This window comes from Nicotiana tomentosiformis, chromosome 11 (genome assembly GCF_000390325.3).
Source record: "Nicotiana tomentosiformis chromosome 11, ASM39032v3, whole genome shotgun sequence".
NCBI lineage: Eukaryota > Viridiplantae > Streptophyta > Magnoliopsida > Solanales > Solanaceae > Nicotiana > Nicotiana tomentosiformis.
In genome coordinates, this window is record NC_090822.1 from 80,415,633 (window position 1) to 80,427,224 (window position 11,592).

An 11,592-nucleotide genomic window follows, 5' to 3' on the forward strand; every position below is an offset into this window, starting at 1 on the left:
CATTGCTCCCGATCTATCGGAGTGAGTGACCCTTCTCAGAGAGGGTTTCACATATTTTTATATGTATCCCTTTACCTTGGGTACGTTTTCTTTGACTGGGGAACTTGATTCTGTGATAGTGGAATTTTGTCTCCGCTATCAGGTATGTTTGGCACAGGTAAGCCCCTCTGTGTGGAGGACGGTTGCCTGCATCCGACGCTTGTGTTCTGAAACCGGAGAAGAGTTGTCCTTGGCTCACATGATGAATTTGTATTCACCCAAGATCTTCCGCGGGGAGGGGGGGGGGATGATAAATCTTTACAAGCGCGGTCACCATGATTTGATATCAAGCATGGATGATGATAATGACCGAGGATGGATGGAACGATTTGTTGCAATTGCCTCCGGTGATATCATTCCAACAACGGCCTCATCCTTTTCGGTTGCCTGGAACCGTTCCCGTAAGTTCCTTTTAGTACATTCTCCTCCTCAAAATGCTTTTTATACCTGTATTGATCTCTCAGCTTCTGTATGCTACCCGATGGGTCCCACCGGTGGTAGAAGACTTAGACCGGTGGGTTCAAAAGATCTTGGACATCACCACACCCGAAATTCGCTTGTGGAAAGAACTGTCCATTAAATTCCGGTGGAAGGCCAAAAATCATGGTAACTATAATTTGCTCTGTTTTAGTTTTTGCGTATGTGGATTTTGGTTAAATCTTCTAACTTGTATGTCAAATTAGGTCTACCCCCGGGCTCAATCGAGATCCTCGAAGAGGATGTCTTGGCCGACCCTGCTGATGCGGCGAGACTGCTCCAGGAGGCGCTTGCTCGAACGGGTGCCTCCGGATCTACTTCGGACACGAATATTTCTTCACAGAGTCCCCGGCCAGAGAACAAGCAACCAAAAAGAAGGCGTTCTTCTATGTTCGGGGAGAAGAATAAGAGGGCAAAGGTTGACGCCCCCTAACCATCTTAGGTGGCGACGTTGGCCGGTCCTCCCTCTGGGTCGGTCATAGACACCGTGGTGATTGATGATAAAGAAGCCAGTGATGATGGAGCTTCTCTACATAGAAGACAACGATCCTTATCCTCTCAACATGATGCTCAACCTGTTGAAGCACTCACACCCGCCGAGGATGATATCTCGGCACTTTGGGGAGAGTTTGATTTGGTGAAAAATGCCAACTCCCGTTCTCGGGCCCCAATCGTTGTATCCAGTACTGCGAGGCAGAGTACCAGGTCCTTGTTGTCCTCGGTCGGCGAGCACCCAACTATCAGTGCTGCCTTTGGTGTAGTTGCTTCCCGTTCTTCTTTTCACTAGCTTTATCGCCACCTTCTTCAGCACCAACAGTTGCTACATCATTTCCATCTTCATCATCTCCAACGGCCGCACCTGACCGTGCTGAAGGCGTTCCTCTTCCTCAGTCCCCTATTCATAGGAATTTGGGGCAAAATTATGCTGCCCCTTCTGAAGATCCTTAGATGAGGAGGAGTCTTATCCTTTCAGTCTCTACCAAGTGCAACCTTCTTTCTCGGCCGGTGGAGCTTGCAAATTATCTGAAGCCCTTGGCTTCAGAGAAGAATTGGGAAAAGATTTAGACACTTTCGGGAGAGTGTTTGTTGTATAATGCCATGCATAATGCTGCAGCGGTATGCTCCTTTCTTTCTCTGCTATTTTGTTCAGCTTTTGAATGAGTGCATTTTAATATTTACCTTGTTTTATCTTACAAGCCAATTTCATTGCTTTCGACGGCCTTCAAAGGTTAATCCGCGAGAAGGAGGAACTCTCTTCTGAACGGAATCAACTTTTGGTGGAACGGGACCGGTCTGTTCTTTGCCTCTCAAAGCTGGAAACCAGGGCCACTGAGGCCGATCTTTTGGAAACCCATTTGCATCAAAGTAAGCAAGAAATGATGACCCTCAGCCAGGAAGTTCGGCCACTGAGGGCTGGCTTTGATGAAGTTAAGGCTAAATGTGCTAAGGTCCAAAATGCCATATTTGCTGCTAATGATCGTGAGGCTGCTGTTGCTGAAAGGATAACTAATTTAGAAGCAGCCTTGAATTCTAAGGCTGAAGAACTTGCTGTCACGGGGAAAAGACATGCCCGGTTGGAGGAGATGTATAAGAAGACTATCGAGCACAACATGCTCTATAGCTCAACGTCCACGATCTAGATGTCACTCTTTGAGCTGCTAGGTCCGCCCGGGACAATCTTTCTACCAAGATCACCGAGATTAAAGTAGAACTCAAGCGTTGAGAGGCTTCCCTCGTTGTTGAGAAAACTTACACCATATACATCATGAGGAGAAAAACCTTGGAAGACGCCAAAACTGGCGTTATTGATATTGATGTCGAGATTGCCAAGGCACGTGAGCTTGAGTTGACTGCAAAAAATGGGTTCCTAGCACGGTCTGACGCTCCAGGTTCTTCTGATTCTGGTTTCAAAATTTTGGATACTAAAGAGGAATCAGAAGGCGATGATGCCGATAACCAAGGTGGGGAAGGTGTTGAACCATCGGTTGAACCGTCCACCACTCCTAGGGACATATATACTTCTCTTCCTCCTGATTCGGGTGATGCTGTAGCTTAGCTTTTTCTTTCCTTGTTTTGTATTTCTTTTGGCACATTCTTGTAAATGAAGACATATGTTTTCTCAAATATTTGATTGAGTCTTACTTTTGCTTGCATATCTGTGTATATTTTGCTATATATGATCTCTGATGCATTTTCTTTGATGCACTTTTTGTCTCCGAGAATTATCCCTTTTTCATGAGGGTTTCAATAAGTATTTGCGCAAGTTCAGTTTTTGCGTCTTTTTCATATATGGCTTCGAGTGTATTTTTCCCCGATAGCATTTTCGATTCTAGGCATATATTCTTCTAGAACAAACCCTTTAACATGAGGGTTTTAATAAGAGAGGGCCCTCTTATATTTACGGTGCTCTTGAAGAGGACGTCTCCTGTTCATTACGGCACTAACATTTGAAGTACTTGTTTAACTTTCAAATGACAAAATTAGCTCATCGTGTAGACAAGAAACAAGACAAAAAGGAAAAGGATTTTATTTCATTCCTTCCGTTTTCATAGTTTACATAGGCATTTTGCTACGTAGGAAAGAAGCTGCCATGGCTTGTGGCTATCTTGTTTCTTCGGGGCTAGCTGTGCAGTCACCGATCCTGATGATGCATGACATTCAGTGTTGCCTTGCCGGATTTTTTATTTCCCGGTTGACGTGGCATTCAGAGTTGCCTTGCCAGATTTTCGTTCCCGGTTGACGTGGCATTCAGAGTTGCCTTGCCAGATTTTCATTCCTGGTTGATGTGGCATTCAGAATCCCCTTGTAATCATATACATATCTCCCGGTTGACTGCTGTTTTTGAGCTATACCTGTGGTCGCCACCTTGTTAAAAACCTTGATAAGGATTTGAAGGTCGAGTTGTGATCATATTTGAGTAATTTTGGTATGGTTGGACTCGTGGTTGAATGGGTATTCGTAGTCTCGTGTTGATTGTATCGAACTGTTTATGGCTAGATTCGAGGCGTTCAGAGGCCGATTCATGAGGCAGAGGCTTATTGGAGTAGAGATTTGCACGATTTGAGGTAAGTAACACTTCTAAACTTGGTTCTGAGGGTATGAATCCCTGAATTTCATGTTATGTGATCAGTGTTGAGGTGACGCACATGCTGGGTGACGGGCGTGTGGGCGTGCACCGTAGTAATTATGACTTAGTCGATTTCGTGGGACTGTGTAGTCACCTAATCTAAATATTATTAATGCACTCTATGTGTTAGAGCACATGAGATGTGAATTTTGTTAGAAATCATGTTTAGGTTATGAGCTGGTACTATTGGGACCCACAATGGTCGTTCTTTTGCTGTTGAGATTATTTGCTTAATTTGCAGTTAAGTACTCAGTCGCATTCATCATTACATATCATATCTCAGTCTCTGTATCATTTATTGTCATATCATGTATCATTGATTTGGGATGCTTAGCATGAGCATGGTGAGCCCGAGAGACTAGAGAGATTGATGACTGAGTTGGAGCCTGAGAGACGTGCTGTGAGTGAGTTATGTGGATCAGATTGCGTGCCGCAACAAGCCTTATACAACAAGCCTTATGGCTATATGTGGATCGGGTTGCACGATGCAACAAGCCTTATGGATATATATGGATCGGTTTGCGTGCCATAATATACCTTATGGCTATATGTGGATCGAGCTGCACGTCGCAACAGACACCGTACAGTGCCGAGTGACTGAGTGTGACGAGCGAGAATTGAGACAATCAGATTGAGTGCGCTGAGAGTGTGAGTACGTGAGATTTTCATTGTGTTGCATCACATACGCTAGTCATATTCTCATATAGATATAGAGATGTCATATTCCTCATATCAGTTACACTTGGCATATTTTATCTGTGTTGAACTTAACTGTTTAACCTGGAAACATGTCTACATTTTCTGTACTGTTAAACTCTGTATTCGTGTTATATTGGTTGGGTTCGTCACTTCTTTCAGCCCAAATATTAGACTTGTTACTTATTGAGTTGTTTACTCACGCTACACCCTGCACTTCGTGTGCAGATCCATGTATTTTCGGGCATGGTGGTTGCTGATCTTGGAGTTTTTGCTCGTTCGGAGATCATCTAGGTAGCTGTTTTGGCGTCCACAGACCTTGACTCTCCTCCTTTATCTCTTGGTTTTACTTATGCTATTCTACCCTTCTAGACGGTGTTTCAGACTATATTATTGTATAGATGCTTATGTACTCAGTGACACTCGGATTTTGGAAAAATTATATTCAAGTCGCAGTTGTTTATATCAGCTATTTATGAGGGTTATTACTGTTAAACTTGCTTAATCTTATTTTTAATAGAAAATGTCAAGTTTTATTGTGAATGTCGGCTTGCCTAGTTCTGTGATAGGCGCCATCACGATATGTTGAGTTTTGGGTTGTGACAATTGTATAGTTATGTAAAGGAGGAATTCTCAAATTATAGAGGAACACAATATTTTGGTCCAAAAAGAATTTATCAAATATGAAAGAGAATAAATGTTCCTTTCAGGAAAATTAAAAACGATTATGATAAATATTTTACCTTCTTTCAAGTAATAGGTAAATCCAACATAAAAAGAAAATCAGGGCAAACCCTAACAATTTTGCCTAATTTGGCCTAAATTTTCTTGACAAAGCTTGATCTACCTTCTTCACATAATTTTCATCACTGCTACAACTTGGTTTGAACCCGCCTTAAAGCTATCTTCAACCGTACTGAACCATCGGCTATGATATCACTTGTTGGGATCAAAATAACAAGGCATCATGCGGAAAATAGCAAAATATACCTTTAACGAGATAGATCAGACAACAAAGAGAATTATATCAAAAGATAATATTATAATGTGGTTTGGTCAATTGACCTATATTCATATGGGAGGAGAAGAACTTTCTATTATATAAAAGAGACTACAAAAATATTGAGAGAATAATTCTCCCTCTAAACATGACTCTTCAACTCTAAAGGATTACATTGTGATGCTATTGTATTGTATTGTTGTGTGAAGAAGGGATCCTTAATTTATAAAGGTCCACAATCTTTTTGTTCAAGAAAGAGATCTATCAAATATGAAAGAGATCTACATTTCTCTTTTATAAAAAGTAAAGCAATTATGATAAATATCTTATCCTTCCTTCAAGTATAGGTAAATCCAAATATGAAAAGAAAATCAAGGCAAACTTTAACACGTATATGCTTTGAAATTTTACATCTATACTAGAAAGGCAAACCACCTAGTGATTCAAAGTAATTTCTAAACTTGGTAATCATCATTGATGTCACACGGACAAAATAAAGATGATTCCTTTACAAGTTTATTTTACGTTTCAAAACCACGAACAACTGCCTCGCAGTCTTGTAATATTCAGCTTTCAACCATGCAGAAATCTCTTCGCATTTTCCTAAAGTCCTCACGAACATTTCATATCTTATTTTATTTCCAAAATGTTTGGTGAATATTCCTTCTAAACCAGCCCTCAAGTGAGTTACGAAACTCGTTGCATCAATCTTGGACTGGGGATATGTTAGCTCTATTCTCTCTACGCTAAAAAAATTATTTTTTTCACCACTTTAATCATGTCTTCAGCAGATGGAAAATATAGTGGCAAATTAAATGAGTCAACTAGAGATTCATCTATAATTCCCTGTATGGAAAAGAAAGAAAGCACAGTTCAATATAGAAAGGTATCAATGTATACTTTTTGAAACATACTAAAAAAAAAGTTTCACAGTATAAAATGATCACGGAAGGAGTAGTACTAGATTGGCCAAGAACCAAGAAATTTAGCATATACTCCTTCCTTCGCATTTTATGTGATAGTGTTTGACTTGAGCATGCAGTTTAAGAAAGAGAAAAATATTATTGAAACTTGTTATCTAAAATATGCCATAAACATGCGTGTAGCTATAAATTATGTCATAAAGAATAAAATAAGAAGTACAAAAGTGAAATTATTTTTAAATATAAAAATATATCATTCTTTTTTGAAGGGAATAATGAATACAAAGAAAAGTGCGTTGTCAGAGTGAGTATATGTTATGATCGACTCACCTGATTGACCATATCAATAAGACTAGACTCAAGAAATGTGAGCATTCTATCACCGAGTTGTGAGTGATGTATTTCACTAGGAATAACTGGCAAAATAAGAACAATTAAATTTCAGAAGGATCAGATAGCGGAGGATCTGATGATGAAGAAACTGGTGCACGACATGTGTCATTGATCTCTTTTCTCCTTGAGTAATCTTGAACAATTGGCGGTCTTTATAGCGTCGATGGAGAAGGTTCAGAGGGCACAATAGTCGATTGTTGCTTAATAAAAGAACTGGGAGATGGAGGAACAACATCATTTGATTGTTCTGTCAAGGCACGGGTAACCTGATAGACTAACCACTCATCAATCTCCCCCTGACTCATAGAAATAAGAGGTGCATTAAAGAATGGTGTAGCCTATGAAAATACCACATCAGTTGACACTAGATATTTGCCAAGTTTAGTAAAATAATACCGATACCCCTTCTGAAGACAAGAATAGCCCAAAAAAATATACTTTAATGCCTTGGGATCCAACTTAGTAACAGATGGCCGAACATCGTGAACATAACATGTGTTTCCAAATACTTTAGGTTCCAACGGAAATAGTGACTTGTTTGGAAAAAGAACACTATAAGGCACATCACCAATGAGCACAGTAGATGGCATGCGATTAATCAGAAAATAAACTATTGAAATCGTATCACCCCAAAACTATTTAGGAACCTTTATTTGGAACAAAAGTGCTCGAGCTATCTCAAGTAGCTGCCTATTCTTCCTCTCAGCTACTCCATTTTAGGAAGGTGTATCAACACATGAATATTGATTGTGAATACCATGTTGTCTCATGTAAGACTGAAATAATTCTGACATATGTTCTTTAGCTTTATCACTCCTTAGAATACACACTGAAGTGTTGAATTACGTTTTGATTTCAGCACAAAAGGCACAAAAATGAGTAAATACTTCAAAGCGACTCTTCATAAAATAAATCCAAGTCATTCGGGAAAAATCATCTACAAAAGTAACAAAATACTTATGCCCAGGTTTGGAAACAACAGGGCATGGTCTCCAAATATCAGAATGAACTAACTCAAAAGCTGACTCAACCCGCTTATTAACCTTGGACGTATTGAGCTGCGGTGGTATTTTGCGAATCGACACTCACAGTCCAATGAAGAAATAATCTGAAATTGAGGACAGAGTTTCTTCAACAAAGGTAGAGAGGGATGACCCAATCGATAGTGTGCATCAAAAGGAGACACGACACTAGAGCATGCAATAGACTGTGGCTCCCATTCTCCAAGGATGTAGATAGATATCACCAGATAAATATCCTTTACCAATAACCTGCTTCGTTGTAAGATGTAGAAACAAACAATGACCGGGAAAGAACGGGATACAACAATTAAGGCCTCTGGTAATTTTACTAACAGAAATCAAATTAAAGGCCAAATTTGGTAGACTTAACACGGATGATAGAGTAAAATAATAAGTTGGTTTAACAATCTCAGATCCAACCCTACTACAAGTTGATCCATCACCTACAGTAACCGGAGAGGGAGCTTTGTGTGACCGAAAGCTAGAAAAAATATTTGGATTACCTGTCATGTGATTTTTGGCACCTGAATCAACCACCCATTTATTTGAAAAGGTGATAAGACATATTTTATCTGACCCAGCAAAAGCAGTAACTAAAGAAGAATCCTTAATTGATTTCTGATATTGAAGGAATTTTAAAAACTCATCCGAAACTAAGATTGTTGGATTAGAAATTGTAGCATTATTTCCTCCTTACTTACTTTTTATACCCATTCTTTTTCCAACTAAAACTCACGATCAAAGAAATCGACAAAGCTTTGCAGTAAAATCAACACCTCAACAGGCACAAAACAGAGCCAACCAGAGAGAGGCCAAGTTAAAGTCTCAACCAACTTTTAGAGAAAATCAATATCAAAATTAAAGTAGACAAAACTGAAAGCTTCTCAACCAAACTGATAATCTAAATTGACCAACAAGAAAGGAAATCAGGCAACAGCTAGACCAAATAAACCAAAGTGATGAGCTAAAGAAACTCTTCATTGACAAATTAGATAGTACCAAATGAACACAAAGAGGCCACCAAATTCAAGCACTGCCAATTGCCAAAATCAATTGAAGCTAGCAAACCAAGACGAACAATAACGTCCCAAAAACTTATTATGATTCAGACACAAAACCATCCAAATATGATGATAAAGAAAAAGTTTCAGATCTGACCGATTGAGATAACGTGGACAGTTTCTGCTTTGAGCAAACATGGACAACTGTGGTTTGTTGGTCAACGAACCACTACAGCGTGACCTGAAATAAAGAGGCAACATCGGGACAAAAACCAGACACAAAACCGAAGTATCATGCGCCTCCACGCTCTGCCGGACAAAAACTTGCTGGAAAACTTTTGCCGATGCGTGAGACTCAAGCACGCTAACTCCAATGAGGTATTAATCCCAACTTTGACATGTCTCTGATACCATGTAAACAGAGAGAATAACTTGTTGTCTTTCTATTCATGAATGCAAGAGATTTATACACTTACACAAGATTCTATCAAAGGAAACTAAATCAAACAAAATAAAGAAAAATATCCTAAGGATCAACTCATATTGCTTTTACATGACTTTTTGGTGTTGTCACTCCTTGTCTATCTTTTAATTAATGTGGTGCTTATGGTTTTCTGAGCCGAGGGTCTATTGGAAACAACCTCTCTACCTTCACAAGGTCTGCGTACTACCCTATTCAGACTCCACGATGTGGGATAATACTGGGTATGTTGTTGTTGTTATTGTTATTATTATTATTGTTGTTGTTGTTGTATCCTAAGGATCATCTCGTATAATTGAGTCACCTATCTATGGAAAGTAATCTATTTACAACTCATTAATTATTCTGTAACACTAACATAAGCGAGTTTGCTCTAAGTAATAAATATTACTTGGAGAACAGATGGAAAGAAGTTAGAGTATTATTTCTATTTATTACAAAAAAAAAGGTAAAAAGGAAATAAGCACTCACACTCCAATTTCTGTAAGTTATTGGAACGGAGTAGTACATTCGAAAGCTTGATTGAAAAATTCTTAATGGTGATAAAAAGCTGTATTAAAAAGGAAAAAAAACAGTGGTTTAACAAAGTATCCGAATGGCATAAAATGGTTAAACTTACCTGCAATAGGGTTTTTTGGTGTAGCTGTAGGCACCTTCACCACCCTTCATTGGGAAAGATTCTGCCATTGCGGCTAATTAAGTATTGCTTTTAATTTATTTCCTTTTCTTGACCTTCTCTTTTTGTCTCTCTTAGTTCTTGCTAACAGCCTTAATTTCCCAAAAGCTTGCAAATATAGATTAAGGAATTGCAGGGGATATATAACTTTGCATGCAAAGTCTTACGTGCAAAGATAACAATTTTGACGTAACCTTAGATCTGTTTCTTAATGTGTTTAATAACTGCTTGCTTATTATTAATATTCTATCGGTTAAGCTACGTGATAAGTGAAACCAATGTATTAAAGTAGTGATAATGTATCATATATGAGAAAGATAAAGAAAATTACTATTAATTACATTTACTGGCAATATGCTTTGAAATATATCTCTGTTAAGAAAGTCGAAAATATTTTTCATGGATTTAATGATTGAACTTTTAATTTGAAATGAAGTGAGCATAATGTAACATAAGGTTTTCAGCAGTTTTGATTCGACCACTAACCCATATAGCTTATTATGTTTAGAGGAAATTGTATGACAAAGATTAAATAAATTAATGTTTCGAACATTTTCGCTTTTTTCCGTTAATGATTGCTTTTTATTGTATATTTTGGTTTATTTGTGTTAGTGGTCTACATTTTAGTTTATTTCTTTAATATTTGGAGGTTGGGGATTTGCTATGTTTGGAGATTTGGATTGTATTTGAAGGATGTTTGATTAATATAGTTTGTTGGATATTGATGTAACGACCCGACCGGTCGTTTTGAGCTCTAGCGCGTTATTCGGCGGTTTGAGGCCTTGGGTAGCTTCACTTCATGTATTATGACTTGTACGCATAGTCAGAATTAAATTTTAGGAGGTTCGGAGTTGATTCGGATAGAAAATTCTCATTTAGAAGCTTTAAGTTGGAAGAGTTGACTAAGGTTTGACTCTTGAGTAAACGATCTCGGAATCGGGATTTGAAGGTTCCAATAAGTTCGTATGATGATTATGGACTTGGGCGTGTATGTTCGGGTTGGGTATCGGATCGCCCGGGAGTATTTCGGCGCTAATCATGGAAGGTTGGCATTTTGAAAGTGTAAGGATTTTTTAAGTTTGATTTGAAGTGAATTTGACAAGTGAGGCTTGCTCAGTTGATAAAAGCACCTCCACCCACGACCGTTAGGTCCTGGGTTCGAGTCACGCTGGAGGGAAAGTGTGGATACACTATAGATCCTCCTGATTTGGGAGAGGTTTAAAAAAATAAAAATAAAAAAGTGATTTTTTATGTTATCGATGTCTGTTTGGAGTTTCGAGCCTTGGAATAGGTTCGTATCTTAATTTGTGAGTTGTGCGTAAAGTTTGGCGTCATTCCGGGATGTTTAAGTATAATTCGGATGCGTTCATCGAAGTTTGAATGTTTGAAAGTTGAAAGAAGGCTTCGATCGTCGATTCGTAGTTTTGATATTGTTTGATGTGATTTGATGCCTCGAGCGGGTTCGTGTTATGTTTTAGGACTGGTTGGTGTGATTGGACAGGGTTCTGGGGGTCTTTAGTGTGTTTCGGGATGGTTTCGGACCAAGTTTGGATGATTGCTGTTGCTGGTTTCTAGGCATCTGGTTTCCTCTTCCGCTATCGCGAAAGGTCAAGTTTGGAGGGTGAGCATTTTCTCTACCCGTTCGCGAAATTAAGGTTGCGATCGCGAAGCTTGGAAGGGTTGTGCTACGCGAACGTGTGAGAGGAGACGCATTCACGAAGAGGGAAGGGAAGGCCTGAGAATTTCCAAGCATTGTT

General features: G+C 39.0%; 1 protein-coding gene across 1 annotated transcript; it reads right to left on the reverse strand.

Annotated features, from left to right (window-relative positions):
• Positions 1 to 6,080: 6,080 nt before the first annotated feature.
• Positions 6,081 to 9,846, reverse strand: LOC117278041 (uncharacterized). The gene is made up of 7 exons (XM_070189524.1): positions 9,779 to 9,846; positions 9,631 to 9,709; positions 9,003 to 9,121; positions 8,836 to 8,919; positions 7,745 to 7,926; positions 6,593 to 6,678; positions 6,081 to 6,185 (listed from the first exon to the last, which is right to left on the reverse strand). The coding sequence occupies exons 1-7, from the start codon at positions 9,844 to 9,846 to the stop codon at positions 6,081 to 6,083; spliced, it is 723 nt and encodes a 240-aa protein (XP_070045625.1).
• Between the last annotated feature and the right edge of the window lie 1,746 nt (positions 9,847 to 11,592).

Excerpts from the sequence above, each read along its gene's own strand:
- LOC117278041 (XM_070189524.1), bottom strand. The coding sequence starts at position 9,846 with ATGGCAGAATCTTTCCCAATGAAGGGTGGTGAAGGTGCCTACAGCTAC. Across the intron at positions 9,122-9,630 it reads TAACTTACAGAAATTGGAGT|AAAGACAACAAGTTATTCTC; the intron begins GTGAGTGCTTAT and ends ATTCATGAATAG. Across the intron at positions 6,186-6,592 it reads TTATTGATATGGTCAATCAG|GGAATTATAGATGAATCTCT; the intron begins GTGAGTCGATCA and ends TTTTCCATACAG.